Genomic DNA, 20823 nt, shown 5'->3' on the forward strand with positions numbered 1-20823 from the left:
TTTTGGAGAAGAAGAGCCGAGTTTTGGAGAAGAGCAGAAAAAATCTTTAGTGAGAGAGAAAGATGTTTTAATAATGATTTTAGAAAAGCTGTATTGGGAAAAGTTTTCATATAGTATATCACAGTTGTCCTTTTTGTTTGATGTTGCTTTATAAATTTTTTATCTTTTAATCCAATATTGATATTGATTCTTCATTTTATCTTTTAGCCATTATTATGAATTGAATATTACATAAAGATATAATAAAATCACTCTCAATTGTACTCAATTAATTTAACTTTTATTTTTTTAAAAAAAAAATTTTTTTTTAAATAAAATTACATAAATATAACCGTGAAAACTGATTATTTATTAAAAAAAAAAAACTATTGTCAATTATTTACAACAACACTTAATTCACATAATTTTGCATTATTTGTGCATTGTAAGAGTCACACTTCGTTTCCTACGTTTCCGAAACTTACAAATTATCGTTTCTCATTTCCGATTTCGTTCCTCGTATCTTATCGAATTTTGTTTCATGCAACATAGGATAGAAGTTAGCTAGTCTAGTAAAGGCCTAGTCCTTTCCCAACATAAGTATACCAAGGAGTTATCAAAAGATGTTACTATTATATCATTTGCAAAGATTGTTACCCCCTTGCCTATGAAATTAAAGTTGTTAACGCATGAAGGGGAATTACTTTTTAACCCTACTTTATACATGAAAATAGGAAATGTTAATTTCTTGACCTATATACTAGGCCAATTTTCTTTTCATAGTACATACATTAAATCAATTTATGCAAACCCCAAGAGTTCCCTATTGGAAAGCTTTGTAACATTTTGTGAATTATGTGTACTCTACATGTGGACAAAGCATTGTCTTGCAAGGATATAGCATGCTTCTCTTACAAGCTTTTAGTGATTCAGATTGGGCAACTTGTCCCAATTCAAGTAGATTGGTAACTAGTTATGTTCTTATGCTAGAAAACTCACTTGTAAATTGTAAATCTAAAAACAACATAATGTCTGTAGATCTAGTTCTGAAGCCAAGTATAGAGTTATTGCTAATGCGGCCTTTAAAGTTGTTTGGATTGTGATATTGCTACAAGAACTTGGCCTTACTAACTTACAACCTGTTACAATATGTATTACATTTAAATTGCCATAAAATCATTTGACGGATGTCATAGCTAGGGGTGAAATTTCCATTTGCAATTTGGTTTTTTCGTTAAACTGCAAATCAAAAAAAAAATTAATTCAATTTTGAGTTTTCAATCCAAATCCAAACAAAAATTTAGGTCAACATTGCTTAATGTACACATAGAAGAAGAGATCTATGTTTAGCAGCCCCAAGGTTTTGAAGCAAAAGGGCAAAGTGAAAAATTATTGAAGATAAAGAAAGCTTTATATGATATGAAACAGGTTACAAGGACCTAGTATAGTAGAAATGTTTACTCCCTTGGATTCACTACTAATGTTCCATTTGCTTTTTATATACTATTTATTTTTTGCTCTTAATTTGCATTTTATTAAGAATCTATGAGTTAAAATATAGTCAAGCGGGATCTTATTTGATTTGTCTTAATGCAAGGATTATTTATATCAACTTTCCATAATTTTTAATTATGCACAATTAGAGATTAAGAATCGAATAAGTGTATTGAATAGAGTGCATAAAGCAAATGAGACATTAGTAGTGAATTGGATGAAGTATTGTTTTACTCAGCAAGAGTTTGAGAACAGTCTTAATGAGTATACCCATATGTGAAGAAGCACAAAAATAAAGATATTCTAAATATTTCTTTATAAGTGGATGACCTAATTATCACATGCAATAATAAGAAATTGATTGCAGATTTCAAGAAGAAAATGATGCAAGAATATGAGATGACATATCTTGGATATCTTAATTATTTTCTCAGTATTGAAGTTCATCAAAGTTAAGAACAAATCTTCATTTGCCATAAAAAATAAGCAAAAGATTCATTAAAGAAGTTCATGCTAGACAATTGTAATTTTTTCACTAGTTCATTTGAAGCAAATGAGAAGTATGTAGGATGATGGGATAATAGAAAGCAAATCAAAGTATCTACAAAAGTATGACAGGTTGCTTATTTTATGTTACTATAACAAGGCCCGACATAACTTTTGCAACAAGTTACTGTGAAGATTCATGAAAAATCTTAGCTAACTTCTCCTAGGATCATAAAAGAGACTCTTAAGATATGTGAAGCATACATTAGGTTATGAAGTTCAGTTTGAAGCCATGACAACTAGTCCAGGAGTAGTTGGTTTCACGAACAGTGAATGGGCAGAGTCTCTCAATGATATGAAGAGCACCTTAGGTTACACTTTTACACTAGGAAATAGAGTATTTTCTTGGTCATCTTAGAAGCAAGGTAATGTAGGGTGCACATGGTCTGGTTTAGCCTGGTCTTACACTAAGATAAGACCAACTCAAAAGTTTCATTTTGATCAGGTATACGGTTTGTTACTTTTATATTTTTCCCGAATTAATTTATGTGTTTATGCAAATATTTCGCATCTACAATCACCAAATATAATAATTTGTTACTAGTTGATTGCATCAACACTATTCAAGTATATGTTACTATAATGATAACTACATCTCGAAATATCTAGCTAGGTAGCGGCTTTTTAAAAAAAAAAACTATGGTTTTCAGTTATAATACGGTTTGCGGTCAGGTCTGGTCTAAAAAATAGATTGGGACCAGACTAGAAACCGTAATTTTTTTTTGAAAAAAATTGGATCAAATCATTTAGACAATTAACCAAACAAACTACTAAAACAACGATTTGGTCAAGTGTGGTTAGCGGTTAAAGCTTAACTTTGTTCAACCCTAGGTACTATAGACCAATCCATAGCAGAAGCTGAATACATTACAGCTTGTGAAGCTATGAATCAAGCAATATGGGTAAGGAAGAGTATGTGTAATATTAACTGAGTTCAAGGACGAGCTACCGTCATTCATTGTCATTGTGATTCTACAATAGCAATTTCTAAGAATCCTATATGGGAAGACAAAAGCATATCGTAGTCGAGTATCATTTTGTTAGATAAATTCGGAATAATTATAGTCAAACTTGTCGAGATTGATAGAAAATATCAATAAGCCGACATTTCACTAAATCACTTTCAAAAACCAGATTTAAGAAATCTAAAGACTTACTTGGAATGACAGCAAAAGGTCTCAAGGAGGAGTGAGTAAATAAGACTTTTTTTTCTCCCTTATTTGATAAGTTCAACATTAAGTCTAGATTTATTAGTATATGAGTAGCTCAGGAATTATGAGTAGATGAAATGGCAAAGGTTATGCCTCTAAAAATGTGACTCTTTAATAGTTGCAATTAATATTTAACATTTTTCCTTATATAAAGGATGTTTTGTACCCATTTTATAGCATGAAAACAAGTAAACATTTTTCTTACTTTTTATCTCAATTCTAGTTTGTTTTCATAGTTTTTCTCTACTTCCCTTCAATAATTCTCAACATATACAAATAATTACTCATTCGAGCATAAGAGTCCTTGTTCGAACACTGATTTGCTTGTTTGAGCACTCCCAAACTGCACTTTCTTCACTAGTAGTGTCCGTATTTGGTCATTTAAACTGCCCTTGAATTTAACTCTTGATTCAACAACACATTTATAATTAAAAGGCTAGCAATAGCTTTTTCATAACTATCAAAATTTGTTATGCACCATTTCACTAGTCACTACTCTCTACTCACTACAACTATAATTACAAGAGACCTAGCTATACACATTCTGATCCATATCCTGTCAATCTATGCTTTCAGCAGTAAAACATTAAATTTTTGACCTTGTCCTTCAATTCTGGCAACGGGCGAATGGTTTGGCCATTGCTTGTGCGTGAATTGTGTGATCCTCCCGAGTTATCAGAATTATCGGGCTCCATGTAGAATCGAGCTCTATAAGCTGCCAGATGCGCATAATATGCTGGTGGAACTGCACCAAACAAAAAGTTTTGTGTGAAATTGGCCTTAGAAAACAATGAAAAAAGTTTCACTTCCGATATTAATTCTCGTATGAGTTTATGCACAACAAAAATCTTCAAATGGTGCTACACTGCTAGTTATTGTAATAGCATTTAATTGATATTGCATCATATGATTGTTAATTTGTTATGTGTAACATAAAACGACAGCCAAAAACAGACATGGTTATCTTACCTACTGAGACAGACCGTGTGCAGCGAGCATACCTACAGTTACAAGATAAAATCAGTATCAAGAGGACTGTTTACGCGGATCTGTTTCGAATAAGGGAAAACATATAAAGTCTTACGTATAACAGAGGTTGTTGGTTAGAGATTGTATCTCATCCGCTGAAAAATTGTTTTCGTCCCAGAGAACATGGTAGTGAGCCGGTCTGCTGGTTCCCTGATAAATCAGCAAGGGATAGGACAATATTATTTTCAAAAAAATAAATTTGGCCTAAAACTCTCAAGAATAGCAAAGATCTTACCTGAATACCAGCATGACTGCATAAGTAGAAGTCAAAATCAGTTGGATGACATATCTTAGAATCTACAACTGTGCCTGCAATTTAAAGCTTACAAAGTTACTAAAACATCATTGGTAACAATGTAAAACAGAAGGTTCAAGCAAAGATTACTAGGTAGCAATAGTAAAATAGAAAAGCATTAACAAGTGTAAATTTATTGAAAGAATTCAAATTTACCAGGTAAAATATTCCCACTCTTATCCATACTTCTCTTGTCGTTGTGATTATTTGGAAATAATCTGGTATGATTTCGCTTTTGAACCACTACAAATGTTACTGTAGGTTGATAGCCTGGTTCCAGTGATGCACAAGCCTATTAACGAAAAGAAAAACTGTAGATGATGTTTGCTATCAAAGATCAATAGGAAACAACCTCTTCGCTATCACAAAAAAGGTAAAGTTGCATATACAAAACCGCCCTGACCCTTATCTAGGTGGGAGCCACTTGATCTCACTGGGATAATAGAATTTTATGCGCTGGGAAAAAATGACTTATAATGTGAATAATTGAAGAGGTGGACATACCTTTCTAATGGCATCAAGTTCATACAGCAGAACATGATAGAACTGCCCATCACTTACACCATCCCTACATCAGGTTATAAATAATGTCAGATAAGCTAATGAAAATTCCTGATTGATTTTTGTAAATAACACATGAAGTGAAGCCAATATATCGTTAAAAGGACCATGTACTTTAGTAAAGAAAGACAACTGAGATAACTTTCATGATTCTTGGTGTTACTGTTGATAAAAAGTGGATTGAGATAAGATGAATTACCTGTAAAATATTATCCTCAGCGGCTTTTGTCCAGTGGCCTTCTTGAAGGACAGCAAAAGCTCTCTGCATAAACATATATTAAGTACAGAATACAGTCACCACAATAAAAAAAAAAGATACAAATTGAGCAATGAGAGCATATACATGAATCTCTTATGAGATTGTGTCTACACAACCCCCGTCCCACCCAACAAAGGTTGACAGCTGCATTGTTTAAAACCTGATGTATGATCATTTTAGACAGCAGCTGAATAGAGATTATTGCATTATTCACTCATGCGGTACTTGGCCATTACATAAATGTTGCACTTTTTGGTCTATATTAAAATATCCAATCAGCCCCACTACACAGTTTCAAGCATGGCATTGAGGATTGATGTAGCTGAAATTCATTAAAAAGGAGAATTCCATACATGATACATCACAAGAAGAAATTATAAGCTATGGTATCATGTCTATAAGAGTTCATAAAGTTTATATGCAGAATATTTTCCGATTTCATGTAGTTTGCACTTGTTAGAGGCAATTTCATAATCTTAAGACAATCATTGATAATTCCTTAATTTTAAAAAAATTGGCGTGTAACAATGTTATCCTTTGACTAAATATATGGAAATAAATATCATCCTAAATTAGGTGATTATGAGAATATTACATAATAAGAAAGATACTAACAATATTTACTGAATACTGTCAAACAACTAACTTGGGTAGTGATCAAAGAACAAGCAGATTTGTGCAAACCTTATCATTCCACCATTGACAGTTCCCTGTTGCGGGTCTTGCCAGGTTTTGAACAGATCTTGTATAATTTCTTGTCGGTGAGCCTGAGCAGAAACCATGCCAGCATACTTTGTCACTTCTGGCCAATCTTGAGATGCCACAACCTGAGAAATAGCAATAAGATAGATTGTACAGACCAAAACATAAACTTTCTCGCCAAAGCGTACTCAAAGGCAATGATTTTCGTACAGCAGCAATGGATGGGCTTGTGTCTTCTCCACTTTCTGGATGAGTAACATCAGCTCCAAAAATAATTGTAGGGATGTCACTAACCATTGGAATTCTCAAACTCAAGGCATCCAGAAGGACAGTATTCCTTCCCCCCATCTGTAAAATTTAGACTCATATGAGATATGTTGTCAAGGATGAGAATGCTTTCATTTTTGAAGCCAAGAGGGAAATACGTATTTTCATTACACTTACCTTTACATTAATTTTCAAGGACACATTTGCAAGGTATTGCCTGGAAACTTTCAATACATATTTGGTGAGGCAGCATTGTGAAATCAACCCCAAGTCTGTCTCACAAATGCGTTTCAGATCACCTACAAAAATGGAACAAAAATTTCAGTCGTGTATGATTTCTACAATTTCAAACTACCTCTTAGCATCAGAACCAAATTCCCAAGACCTATGAAGAGTTTCATATGAAAAATGTACCATATAAGGAACCATTATTGTCTGGAAGGATGGCAATAACCAACTCCAGCTCCTTTCCTTCGAGTCTGCTCGCAGCAGCGTTGCATACAAATCTCAAGGCTTTCTTAACCTGGTCTGGTCGTGCAGAATGGATTGGAATAACCGGTTCAGGGTTAAACTCCTATACATAGAATTGGATGGCATCAGCTCAAAGTTCAAGGCACTGAATTTAAGAAACAAAAAGAGCAAAAGAAATCCAGCATCTAGAAAATGTAACAGAGTAACAAAACATATTCATCCCACTAAATCAGAACAAAGATTCATGCACTTTACAAAATCTGAACAAAGATTCAGAAAACTGTAACTTTTGGTACAGCGACAAGTTAGTTAGAAAATTCAAACTTATAAGGACAATCAACTGGGACATAAGATTATAAAAATAATTTAGAATGCAGGATGATGATTTTCTTACCATTCCAGAGACTTGACACATCTGCACTAACTGACGGCAAAACCCACGAGCTGCACTCTCTTGTACGCTTCTTGAGAAATTTATGCAAGCCCAGTAATTAATGGTGCTTCCATTAATCACTTTCTGTATAATCAAGACACATTTTTGTTTACACCATTTTTGGATAACAATTTTAGAGAGAGAAGAAAGGAAGAGAAGCAGAAGGGGAAAGGTGAAGGGGAAGGGAGAGGGGGAAGAAAGAGAAATGAAAGGAAAGTAAAAATTGTTTCTTTAGGAGGGAAGGAAAGGCAAAGGAAAGGAGATGCGAGTTTTCCATCCAAATGTTTTTAACTTTGGAGAGATTGAAACCTTAAGGAAAAATTATTCATTTAATCCCTCCAAATCCCTCCCCTCTAAATCCCTTCCTTCCCATGTTATCGAAACAAGGGATAATTTATCCCACTAAATCCCTTTCCTTCCTTTCCCTTTATTTCCTCCCATCCAAACACACCCCTAAGAACTACTATAAAAAAGATAACCTAGATAAAACAGGACACAGTATAGAACCTTACCTTGTTTAACATGTTCCACTGACCAAGCTGAGGCAAGTGCTGCTTCTCTTTGCCAGTGTCATTGTACTTTAGCTGTAAGTAATATAATCAGTACCAATGTTAATTTAGAGCATAGTCATCAATAACAAAGAAAAGATAAAATAAGTTCGGATACGAACCCATGGAGCAGGAAGAATACGAGCCTCAACTGTTGCAAGCTTGTCATCTATCTTTATTCCAAACTCCCGTGCATGGGAATCTTGGTTGTATCCATTCTGGTGGGCTGTCTGCAAAGAAAAGGAGAAATATTACTCCAAGGGGTCAAATAGCTAAGCACGTCATTCAGCTTCATGAGCATTTTCATCATAAAACCACGAACAATTTTTGAGAGCATAGTGGAAAATAAAAATTTTAGTATTTTAATACACAAGCAATTGGTGCACAACTGAAGAAAGTGGAGGACCTGTAATATATCTGACTCTTGGTCAGATGGTCGTCTACAAGTAACTTTGAGTAACGAAGCTATCTGTTTTTCATTTAATCTTCTGGTGTATCTCTGTCCTTCAACTATTTTGCATGCCTAACATTAAATAAATCAACATTGAATCACTAAAGCACTCAAATCAGCTCTACGCATGTCTGAATGTTCTCAATTAAAGCTAATTAGTTTCATAACATACCTCCATTGGCAAATAATTTACTTTCTTTTGATTCCCTACTTGAAGACAAGGGAGATGGGCATATTGTATAGTAAATCCATAGACCTCCTGGAAGTACTCAATCACCGACTTCATATTCATATGTTCATCCACAGGGAATCTACAAGGCAAAAAGAAAGCCAAAAGAACAGCATATAAGCCAAGCATAATATAGCATTGATGATTAATGAGTATACAAGATAAGAAGCAAATCATATAATACATGAGCTCCTTGGTAGGTTGTGATGACAATCCTGATACACGATATTTTCTTCGTACATTTTCTCTATGAGTAACCTCCACTTTGACCCCTCTAAGTGCTTTCTTGATCTGCACATATAAAAGCAGGAAAGTTAGCACTTGATATAATATATTTAGAAATGTCAATTTTATCAACTCACTTTAGCCAACAAAGGATTAAGTGTTAACTTTTACTCAATTGGGACCTCTAATTAAGACCTCAAAATATAAATTCATTTCTAATCACTGGATCAGATAGAAAATTATTCATCACATAAGTGGTTTTCAACATTCACTAGTACAATTCAAATCTCTTAACAGGATGTGAGATTTTCTTTTTGTACATCTTATATCAAAGCCAACGTGTTTCACTATAATTTGACTAAAAAACAAGTGTTTCACTAACTGAAAATGGTGTATCTTACCAGAAAATGTGGTCAAAGCAAGTGTTTCGCTAATCACTATATCATGAAGGTTCTGCTAATGCATGAAAAGCATAAAGATGTTGGAAAGAACGAGACATGAATTCTATACCTTAACAGAATCTGCATCAGACAAAGGTTTTGAGCGCACATCTTTCCCTAAAACTTGAGCAACAAATTCAACTACAGGGAGTGGTTCAATAAATGCATTTGCCGACATATCTGATCAGTACAACAAGGTGATTTCACTGTGACCTCACAAAAACATATTAAAGTAAAGCCATTCCAGAAAAGAATACTACTGCTAGAAAGGAGAGAAACCCACCAATATTCAAGGCCAACCCCATTTGTGTGGGTCTTATACTCTGATAGAAGCCACGCCATGAGTGCAAGCCACCACCAAGTTGATGAGGTTTTTGAATATTAGGAGAATAGAATAGTCTTCCAAATGATAAGTACCTTTTATGGAAAAAAAAAAGGTTAATAACAAGATAATCGAATTTCTTTTAGATCTGAGGAAAACAATCGAATAATATGCGCACCTTTTTGCTGCCATTTCCCTCAAGACAGCATCAATGACAGTAAGAGCTTCTTGTGGTGCTTTGACTTGTTTACCTGCAAGAAGCTCGTGTAGTTCATGCATTCGAGCATAACCAATAAACTGGATTTTCACTTCGAATTCATTCTCCCTAATGCAAAGAGTAGCAAATTAGCAGCACTTCCATAATTGATCATGTCATTAATGACTCAAATAACAATGGAGGTAATGCATTAGCATACTTTGTCAATTCGAATCCTTCACACTCTTCAACCAATGTAACCTTGAACACTTTCAATGTGAAAGGTAGTAATCCAGCAGTGTACAGATTCTTCTTTCCATCATAAACAGGAAGTCTAGAACCCAAGTTAGTTTCTCTATGAAGTTTAACTAACTCGGCCATGATAGCTTTATTAAGTTTACTTGAATTCACCTCAGGAGTTATTGTAACCTGTTAATAATGATCTATAAATAAACTAAATTTATCCAACTCTATCAATTCAAGGAAAACAAAGCCAAGTAGGACATTAGGCACTTACATTATATTGACATAAATCCGACCTTGATAACTCGGCAAGGAAATAATTAGCCTTAACAACACACTTGGTTCCTAACTGGCCGAAACCTGGCCTTCGTTGAAACACAATTCCCTTGTTTGAAGTGGGTGGTTCTACACGCAATTCAAGCTTTCCATCAGCAGGTAAATCCTCCATTATCGCACCTTTTGACTTTCTTCTTCCTCGCCTACGCTTTGCATTTTTTGGAGCATCTTCTAATCTCTCTCCGGTACTCTCGCAAAATCTATTAGATGCCTGCTGAAGAACTGGCTTACTTTCCACAATTTTCTTGGAAATTATATGCTTCAATTTTGGGTCTCTCACTTGTCGGTTCGGCATCTCTGAAACATATAAGCTTAAAATCTCAGAAGAATATCCAAGATGAGAACTTGTGCTCTTTTAACACTTCAATCATTAAATTAAGAGTTTTGTAGTACAAAGAACAAATTCATAGGTATAAATAAGAGTTGAAGAAATGACAAAATGCATTGCTTCCTTCACCAAAAACAGTTAAAAAAACAACAGCAACTAGGTCACGAGTTTACTCCGTTCAAAAGAGGGAAAGTAACCAAAAAAGCATGAGATCGCAACAGTTTCAAAGTATGGTGAAAGAATTTAACCTAACAAGAGATTCAAGATTAGAATAGAAAGTATAGCATAGATTTGGTAGGTAGGAAGAAGACAATTGAATCATGAACAAACAAGCTTTATTTTTCTTCTTTTTATAATCATATTATGAACATTCTAAACGTTATTCTATCTTCCTACAACAACAAAAACTACACAATCCCAACCAAAGTACTCTATCTCCATGTCAATTCAAATATAAAAAGAGAACATTTTAATAGTTTATCTTAGTTTATCTTCTCATTATCTCAAAGAGGTGACACATAGTGTATGGGAATAACTGTAGTTGTGAGTCATTAGACTTGTATACGTAAGCAAAAAAATGATGTGGTTGCAAGGATGAATCACACATTAGAAATAGCAAGATGCGTGTTGAATAAGTAAAGATAAGAAAGCTATTTTGGACCAAGGCACTATCCACGTGTTACAAGGGGATCAGTTCTCCACACACAATACTGAACTTCAGGTGAGCTTAAGAGGCATGGTATGACTCACCGGTTATTATTAAAATTTGAAAGTATGTCGCATTTTGTTTATATCTATGAGTGAATGGAAATTTGAATCTAGAGCCAAAAAAAAATTGCATTTTCACGGGCTATGGGTTCAGTGTTAGGGGATATAAGGTGCGGCGTGAGAAAACTAGAAACGCAATAACTTCTAGAGATGCTATACTTGATGAGTGCTTTCTCGCATTTTTGATATTGATCTCACTACCAATATAGGTTCAACAAAAGATGTTTATGAGAATGTATTAATCATCATCTTTAAATATGTATTAATCATTGAGGAATATGATTATGTGACTTATGCTCTTACGATTATAAGTGATTATGTGGTTTATTCCAACTCATACAAAGAAGTAATGGCTTCAATAGATGTAAGTGGTTTGGAGCCATAGATCAAGAGATAGAGTCTCTTCACCGAAACAAGACTTGATCTGTGAAGGTTTGTAGAGTGCAAATGGATTTTCAAGAAGGAAGGATCATCAAAGGATGTTGGCCCCATTTATAAAACTCGAGTAGTTGCAAAGAGTTGCTCTCAAATAGATGGTATGGATTTCCATCAGGTGTTCTCTTTGATTTGTCATGAATGGCGGTGAGGGGTAATATAGGAATTAAATAATAAATAATACTTGGTAATTATTTAGTTGAGGGAATAAAATGCAGGAATAAATAGTATAAATAGAGTGAAAGGGGAAGGAAGCATTTCATTCATTGTGTAACAAATTTTAGAGGAGTTTATGACTCTATTGGAGAGAACAAACCTCTCAAAAGCTTGACTGTTATCTTCTGTAAATGTTCTTAGGTTCCATTCAATATTCAATATACACATTCATTTATGTTTTACATACACATTGGTACATTCATACACATTTCTCTTTGGCCATTACTAATATCATCTCTATAGACAACTCGATCCATAACACGATCTTGAAACACTTTACAATTAAATCAGTTCTAGCCTTGGCATCAATTGGATATGTGTGTCGTTGGGAGAGATTTCTCCATGGAGAATTAGAGGAAAAGATCTACATGAAGCAATCCAACAGTTTTAAGATAGTGTGTAAGGACTAAGGAGGACAATGCGTGTCACTTGGTGAAGCCTCTGTATGGTTTGAAGCATTCTCTAAGACAATAGTTTAGAATATTTTATTCCTTATTGGCATCACATGGTTTAACACAAAGCTCTTATAATATTTTGCGTCTACGTGAAAGGTAGATGCTCAAGATCCTTCATTTATCATGTGTTATATGAAGATAAGATGTTTCATATGCTTGAAATGGATGCTTTGAAGAAGCTTTTATCGAGTGAGTTCGATATGAAGGAATTTGGTGAGGCTAAGAAAATACTTGGTGCGAAGATTATGAGGGAAACGAGCAAAGGTGTCTTTTATCTTTGGTCAAAGGAGATACATTGAGAAGATGCTACAACACTTCTCTACAGATTGCACAGAGGTTGTTTCTATGCTCCTTGTTTCTTACTTTTATGCTCTGAAAAGAACTTTGTGTACATAGTTAAGAAGAAGTAAGTGAGTGTTGTGATTATAGGTGACTTATGTTCACCAAGTAATCAAGAACATGGTTAAGGAAATTAATCATGTGTATTAGTGAAGGTTAAAAGAGGACAATGTATCACATGTTGGTGATTTGGTTTGTTGGGAATCAATAGTACATGGTACTATTGATCATGTAAATCTTTACATGTAAAAGATTACAGTGCAAATATCAGTCCTAGGATTAATGTGCAAGAGTATTGGAGACCGTAGCATACACGAAAGAGGAAAGAAGTGCAACAGGATGTGCAGTACCCCTACTGACTTCTGATCTGCGTGAGCTGCTGCCTTCTGTTTTAATTTTTTGCTTGCTGCCTTGTACTACTTAATGTTAGGCCTTTCTTCCTCTATTAATACACCCCTATTCCCTTAGTAATGCTTGCACCAAAGTCTCATCTAAGAGCTCCTCCTTGCTTATGTAAATTACTCACTATTTTAGCTCCCCTCTTCCCTTACACTAATCTCCATTGTAATTCCTCTAAAGTTTGTATTCTCTCCTTTAAACACATTATATAATCCTAGGCTAGATGGTGGATGTAGCCCAAGATTAGTGAACCACCTTAAATACTTGTCTTGATTATTTTCTTTATTGTTGTCATTCTTCACATACATGCATATTTGATTCCTATACATTGACACAACATAAACTCTCACTTAAACCTTACTTTGTGATCCTTGAGTGAGGTTATAGCCTATCCTTTCAGTGGGGTATTCCATTCACAAATGGGTCGTGGTGTGTTCGAAATCACACATTGATCAAGTTGTAAGCATGGTAAATAGGTAAATGGCTAACCGGAATAAATAACATTGGAATGTAATGAAATAATTGTTTACATATTTAAAAGGAACCTTACATGATTGTTAGCAGTTTGGTAGAAACACGAATTGTTTAATCAGGTACTGTGATTTGGACTATAAGGATTGAGTTTGGATTTGTATTCACTTTAAGTTGTACGATAGTAGTTGACAGCAAATTTGATTGAATTAAATTAACGACATTCTATTTAAGGAGTGATAGGTAAATCAAATATGTTCAAAATATTGAATTTCAGTCCACAAAAGTAAGAAACTCCAAAAACTTGAAAAAATATCAATAAAAAGCACTTTAACCACTACTATTTTGATAATGTGCTATAAAACACGAGTAAATACTAGTAATGTATTCGTTGAAGTCACTTTAGTTTAGCAAAGATAACTTTTTAGGAAACTCTTCCTTAATTCATTTTTAAAAAGTCAATGATCAATTGATGTAGACAGCTTATAATTTACTCTAACATTACAGCCTAAGATAATAGTACAGCTATTATTTTGACGGGTACAACAAACGGGTTACTCTATATCAAGCAACTGCGGAAGACTTGAGATAGCACATTAAATTTTAGCTATAAAGGCAAAGTTCATGTAACGAGACAGCCCATAGATCATAACTATAACCTTTAGTTCTTTCTCAGAACATACTTCTATGATGTTGGACAGGCAATAATACCATAGCAGACTAAGTAACGTAATAATTACAAGTTCATAAGAAAATAAATAATACTACTCCCTCCTTTGGTTCCTTAAATGAGTAGCAATTAGAAATTAAGTGATTTTTAAGAAAAAGATGAATATTTAATAATAAATGAAAAAAGGTACATAATGTAGATGAAATTAATAAATAATTAAAAAATATGAATAACATTACAAAAGTAATGGGCTATAATCCAAAAAAATAAAGTGCAAAAATAAATAAAACCAAACAAAATAGTAAAATAAGGCTAAATAGATAAAAGAGAAATTAATTAAGATCATCTCATCGTGACACGACTTAATATGGACCGGCCTAATTCTATTTTATTAAAAAAATTCTAAAAAAGACAATTTAGAAATAGTTTTAAATTGTTTTTTTTAATATAAATATTTGAATTACTTGTATAAATCAGTTTAACAGTGGGACCATCTAATATTATGGGAATGAATAATGAAAAGAAGTAAAACCCCATGCCTAAAACCTATACTACTAATAATAGACAAACCCACCAACGCACGCAAAAAAGGTCACTACACATGCGCCACACACCTACGCATAGAAATATACTTGTATTTTTATTAAAAAAAATTACCTACAATAGTGCTACATTTTCATAATTTTCCTATAATAATTTCACTTAATAATTAACAATGAACAATCTTAACTTTAAGAGAATTTGTCTAGAGTAAGCTTAAGTAACCCAATGACTTGTTATAGTAGGTAATTTACCCAAAAAAAGTAAATTGAAAATTAATATAAAATTTCAGGAAAAATTTATAAATTCACATAAAAATTTCTAAATAATTAAAAAAATCAGAAATTTTTTAACATTTTTTTCACATTTGTTTTTGGACATTTTATTTTAATTCATCTTTTCTTTAAAAAAAAAACTTTTAACAAGTCATCAGATTATCGAATTTACTTTAGGAAAATACCCTTAATCATGTTTAATCAATAGATAAAATTATTATAAAAAAATCATAAAAAGATTAAATTATTTTAGATAATTTTTTTTTAATTATTAATTATTATTTTCATTAATAAATGTACTCTTTGCCGTTATGTCTCTTCCTTCACGTTTTATTAAATATCAAAGGGTAAATGCCAAAAGAAAAGAATATCCCCCCACACGCCTTCCTAGTTTTTCTGCTACAAAAGATATGGATGGATGGATAGAAGGGTTTGAAATTTGCTACACAAAAAAGACAAATCCCAAACAAACAAAAGAATGGAATTGAGTCGAGAGATAATCCATTCCGAAATACCAAAACTGCTAGAGATATCAAACAAACCAAATGACAGAGTACATCAGTGAGTAGGATGGTTATATATCCGGTTAGTAGTTACAGCCTTATAGGCAGTGGACAGGTGCGCCCACTTTTTAGAGAACAAAATTTGTATTTTTACTATCACACCTCACGACATGAGATAAAAGTTTTAATACTCCAACCCATTTTGTTGAATAAGTTGCTAAACATCTTGTATTTAATTTTATTTGAAATTTTAGTTATTATATACCCCCTCTGATCGTAGATAAGTTTCCTACATTTTTATTACACTTTTATTTAAGTTGACATAACACATCACATAGGCTAAAAATTATTTCTTCAATCAATATTTTAAATGAACCAAACCTCAAACAACTAATAAATAAATATAGCAATGAAATTAGTGGTAAACAGTAAACATAATATAATATGGTAGCCATCACTCATTCACGCCTATCAAAAAAAAAGGTTAACCATCATAAATCGCATACCCTTTACATACTAGAGATTATTTTCCAACAGGTACAATTAATGGTAATTACTTTATATTTAATTAAATTGATTTTTACTGATGTAATTTTTTTTTACTGATTAAAATTAATTTTTGTTGATTATACATTGATATTTACTATTTTACAAATTTAAATTAATTTTTAGTGATTGTAACTAGTTTACTGAGTTGAACTGTTAATTACAATTGTCTTTTAGTGATTAAACTAATTTTTATTATTTCCGTTGTTTCTTACAAAATTCTTATTTTTCATTTGGATTGTTATATTTATTGTCTCATAAACATATCTTTCCATACATTACAAATTTTGGATAAAATTAACTTTTCTTTTAATATTTTTTTATTAGTTGTGAACAAAAATAACTTTTCTTATGGTCGTTTCTCAACAACTTTGTAAAAATATTTTTATATTAGTGGTAGTTTATATATTTTTACCACTAACTTTCTTATAATAATTTTTAGAAAAAATTTGCCCAAAATAATCGAATCTTTTACTAGTTGTCCTACAATAATCTCAACTTTTAACATGATTAATCCCAACTATATAGGGTGTTTGTTAATAATGCACACAGTATCTTCTTACCTATAAAATAAGTCACTTTACATTGAAAAATAAAAAAATAAATACAAAATTAAATAATAAATAATTAAAAATTAAAAAATTTAAAAGAAATTTTAAAAAATGAACTCAAGAAAATTAATTTTTTTGATTTTAACTTTTAACTTTTAACTTTTAATATTTATAACTTTTTATTTTATTTTTCTTTTTTTTTTAGCAATTAACATGTTAAAATCAATCATCATTTATTGTTGCCTAAGTAACTCTAAAATTAACATTATTCATGATTAATCAAAATTCAAAAGTTGAAATTTTGTATGTAAAACAATAAAAGATTGGATTATTCTAAGTAATTTTTCTAATTTTAATTTTAATATTTATAGTCCCTATTTTTTCTCAATAAAATTGATTTTTCTATAAAATATTAACTATTTAAAATATTTTTTTCTTAATTCTTGTAAACATTCCTTGTGGAAACTTTATTAAGCAATAGAGAAAGTAATTCAGCAATTAAAATTGATTTTTAACTACCAAACAATCTATTTCTACTCATTAAAACTTATTTTTACCGATTTTTAGTTATTAGTTAATTTCTATGCTCACTGCATATTTTCCACAAATTTAATTTAAACAATTTTATATTATAACTCCCATACGTTTCCCACGCATTTTCTTCTCGCTATTTTAAACAATTTTTTAATAGTTGTGGTCCTTAAATATTTTCATTAATTTTATTATTTAATAAAATAATATATTTATTATTTAAAAAATTACATATTTTTTAATATTCGTGAACATGACCTGTAAGAACAATTTAAACTACGAGAGTAATATGTTAGCCATCAAGCCCATCACCCCTAAAAAAATTTGTTGGGCGTCAATTATTGATTCTATATTTAATCTGATTCTTTTACTAATTAAAATTAATTTTTAATGATTTTTAAATTACTACATTTTCATATTTAAAAATACATCATACTTTGTTTAAATTATATATATATATATATATATATATATATATATATATATATAGGTCGTTAAAATATAAAGAATGAGAAGAATTTTTTTTAGTCACTATATACAGAAAACATACTATATATCGCGGCTTATGCGTATGAAAAAATATAATCAAATGGAATCTTGTTGAATCGTCTAATCACATACTATCACATTGATTACATAAAAAATAAATATAATCAAGTGGAATCTTATTTTTTTTTTTTATCTTATTGAAATCAAGAGTGTAAAATGTTTTTTATCATTCTTATTTTAAATATCTTTGTTATTGGATCCATATATTATATATATATATATATATATATATATATATATATATATATATATATATATATATATAAAATCAAAACCAGTTGACTTTAACTTAATACTCCCTCTTATTCAGCTTAGGTGTCCCATTTACTTTTGAGATACTCGTTTATTTATCACTCTTAAATTGCATTTTATTATTAATCTATAAGTTAAAACATAGTCATGTGGGATCTTATTTGATTCGTTTTGATGTAAAGATTATTAATATCAACTTTTTATAATTTTTAATTATACATAACTCGATTTATTAAGGATTGAATAAGTGCATTGGATAGAGTGCATAAAGTAAATGGGACAGGAGAGAATATCAAACATGTAATCTGTAAAGAGTAAACCACAAACATTTTTAGCGAGTAATGTTTGTATTGAGCAAACTAGTAGAAGAATATCAACATGAAAATCTTTATTTATGAGAAAGAACGAAACTACTCTATTTCCTAGTAGGACTTAGTATATGTAGACTTAAGACTAGCAGTAGAAAAAGAACTGAGAAAGAAGGTGAACCTTTTTCCTTGAAATAATAATATATTATGCAGCGCCGTTGAGCATTAAAATCAATTACCAACAAGTAGCTGTTCTTACTACGTCGTTATAGCTTTCCTCTATTGGTGCTGTAAATCTGATCAATCTATAAAGCCTAACTTATATTCTCTGATAAAACAAAATCGCAGCTCTAAGTAAGTAGCTGTTAAAGAATTACCAAAAAAAATTAATTGCAAAAAAATTGTAAGAAACATAAATTAACACATCTCAAAAAAAAATCTAAGAAATTGCTGCAGTAATATGCAAAATGCAACCATTGCTGAATAGAAGTGAGAGATCTTGTAGAAAGAGAAAGAGTAGACATATTATAGTATGATAATTGTAGCGTTATATTATTTGATTTTTCAAAGTCCGTACACATTTAATGGCTATAATTGAAAGATTAACTGAAAATTGTTACGAACAATCAAAATATTCTGGAAGCAAAATTTTGTCAATTATAGAAGATGACAGCATGCATTAAGTCGAGGAAAACTAAATGAAAAGAGTATTTCACGTTCATCTGTACAAATTTCAAGATTAAATCAACTACAATGACGAAAAAAGCTTATAATTTAAAACTATCTGCAATTCAGCCGCTACTCACCGATCACATAAATTTGACAGAAACCGAAACTGAATGACAGCTTTGATTTCACATTATACAAGAGTCGAAAAAGCAAAAAAGTATCGTACTTCAGAATCATTCAAAAAAAACATACACAGATTCAATGATAATTGAATTTAATGAATTAATTCAATCGCTAATCATTGATTGATCAACAAAAAGTGAAAATAATAAACAAATTCGATCAAAAAGTTATACAACAGTAGATAACTTCATATCCGCCAAAATAAATCGTAAAACTGAGAACACAAACAAAAGCATTCAGAAAAATATACAGAAATTTAACCACAAATTAAAATTTCAAAACTCTGAAATCGCCAAAAAAATGTACAGGTCGTAACACGAAATCATCGAATAGAATTAAAAATAATCAACAAATATGATTTTAACATTATAAAACATTCAAAAACTCAATAATCTCAAAAAAAAATCGTACATCTCATAAAAACCAAAATCATTGAGTAAAACTTACAGAAATAGAATTTCAAAACTCAATCATCGTCAAAAAAATGTGTGAAATTCGAAATGCAAAATCGATGACAGAAACTACAGAAGTTAAAATTGATGAACATATTCAACGATGAAAAAAGATAGAAAAATAGAGATAGAGAAATGAAAGTACCTGGTAGAAAAAATAAAACATTGTAGCAGAGAGCACTAACACTGAAACCAAGTGAAAGGCAAGGGAATTTTATGGGGATAAAATGGAAGGAAGTGAAGTTGGAAATAGTGAATTTATATAAATAATAATGTTATGGAGGCAACAATTAAAAAAAATAAAAATAAAAATAAAATAAAAAATAAATAAATTTGAATATCCAGACGAGGAGGGGGTCACTTTAGATAAAGAAGCTTTAACAGAGAGAAAGCTTTAAAATGAAAGAAAAGGCGTGCAAAAGAGTTGGATAAAAAATGGAAAAGGAATTGAATAAAACAAGACAACACACAACATCTTTTGAACATTTTGGAAACTGGAAAAGATGGGATTTATGAGTATTTATTTATTGATTTATTTAATTTTGTTAAGAGAAAAAAGAGAGAAGTTGAAAAAGAATGGAAGTGGTGTTTAGCGGAGAAAGAAATTATGGATTTCGATAAAGTTGGCTTTGGGTTTAGAGATTCTTATGTAGTAGGCTTTTTCTTTGTTTTTTAGAAGATGTAGTAGGATATTAGTGAAGGCCTCAACCGTTAGTTTGGCGATTGGCTTCCTTTCACGATCTTTTGAGCAATTTTTAACTTCATAATAGAAATGAAAGTCAGTCGAGTAAAACTATCTGGATGTTGCATTGTATTGTTTCGTTGGACGGGTATGACTACGGTCTTGGTGGGTAATACATGAGTATGGATATGAAAAATTTTATCTGCTATATGTAGTAGCAATGTGGTGGTTATGAGCTCTTGTTCGTGTACTCACTCGCCCAGCCCATACCCACCCGCCCCATAGCAGTCCACCAATTATTTATAATGTAATAATTTATACTTTTCATTCCAGAATGCTTGTGATACTTTACTTATCATGTTGTCCATTACACTAATTTAATACTTAATATTTCTAATTATGTATAATAAAAAATTATAAAAATTTAATATTAATAATTTTTGCATTAATACGACAAATAATAT

At 31.4% G+C, this 20823-nt stretch overlaps 1 protein-coding gene across 2 annotated transcripts; it reads right to left on the bottom strand.

The window, feature by feature from the left end:
• Positions 1–3291: 3291 nt before the first annotated feature.
• LOC130823849 (protein argonaute PNH1-like) lies at positions 3292–20494 on the bottom strand. Of its 2 annotated transcripts, XM_057688656.1 has the most exons (24): positions 19823–20494; positions 18555–18701; positions 10176–10534; positions 9879–10087; positions 9641–9787; positions 9424–9557; positions 9211–9320; positions 8660–8766; positions 8419–8557; positions 8202–8318; positions 7918–8025; positions 7760–7831; positions 7209–7331; positions 6758–6917; positions 6521–6642; positions 6287–6424; positions 6059–6201; positions 5315–5377; positions 5059–5122; positions 4711–4846; positions 4495–4568; positions 4315–4409; positions 4200–4231; positions 3292–3975 (listed from the first exon to the last, which is right to left on the bottom strand). In XM_057688656.1, the coding sequence occupies exons 3-24, from the start codon at positions 10530–10532 to the stop codon at positions 3803–3805; spliced, it is 2823 nt and encodes a 940-aa protein (XP_057544639.1). In that variant the 5' UTR covers positions 10533–10534; positions 18555–18701; positions 19823–20494; the 3' UTR covers positions 3292–3802. The 2 variants fall into 2 exon arrangements, with proteins under 2 accessions (XP_057544639.1, XP_057544640.1); XM_057688657.1 differs by lacking the exon at positions 18555–18701 and having other exon boundaries at positions 3304–3975; positions 19823–19949.
• Positions 20495–20823: the final 329 nt, after the last annotated feature.

Source organism: Amaranthus tricolor, chromosome 9 (assembly GCF_026212465.1).
Source record: "Amaranthus tricolor cultivar Red isolate AtriRed21 chromosome 9, ASM2621246v1, whole genome shotgun sequence".
Taxonomy (NCBI): Eukaryota; Viridiplantae; Streptophyta; class Magnoliopsida; order Caryophyllales; family Amaranthaceae; genus Amaranthus; species Amaranthus tricolor.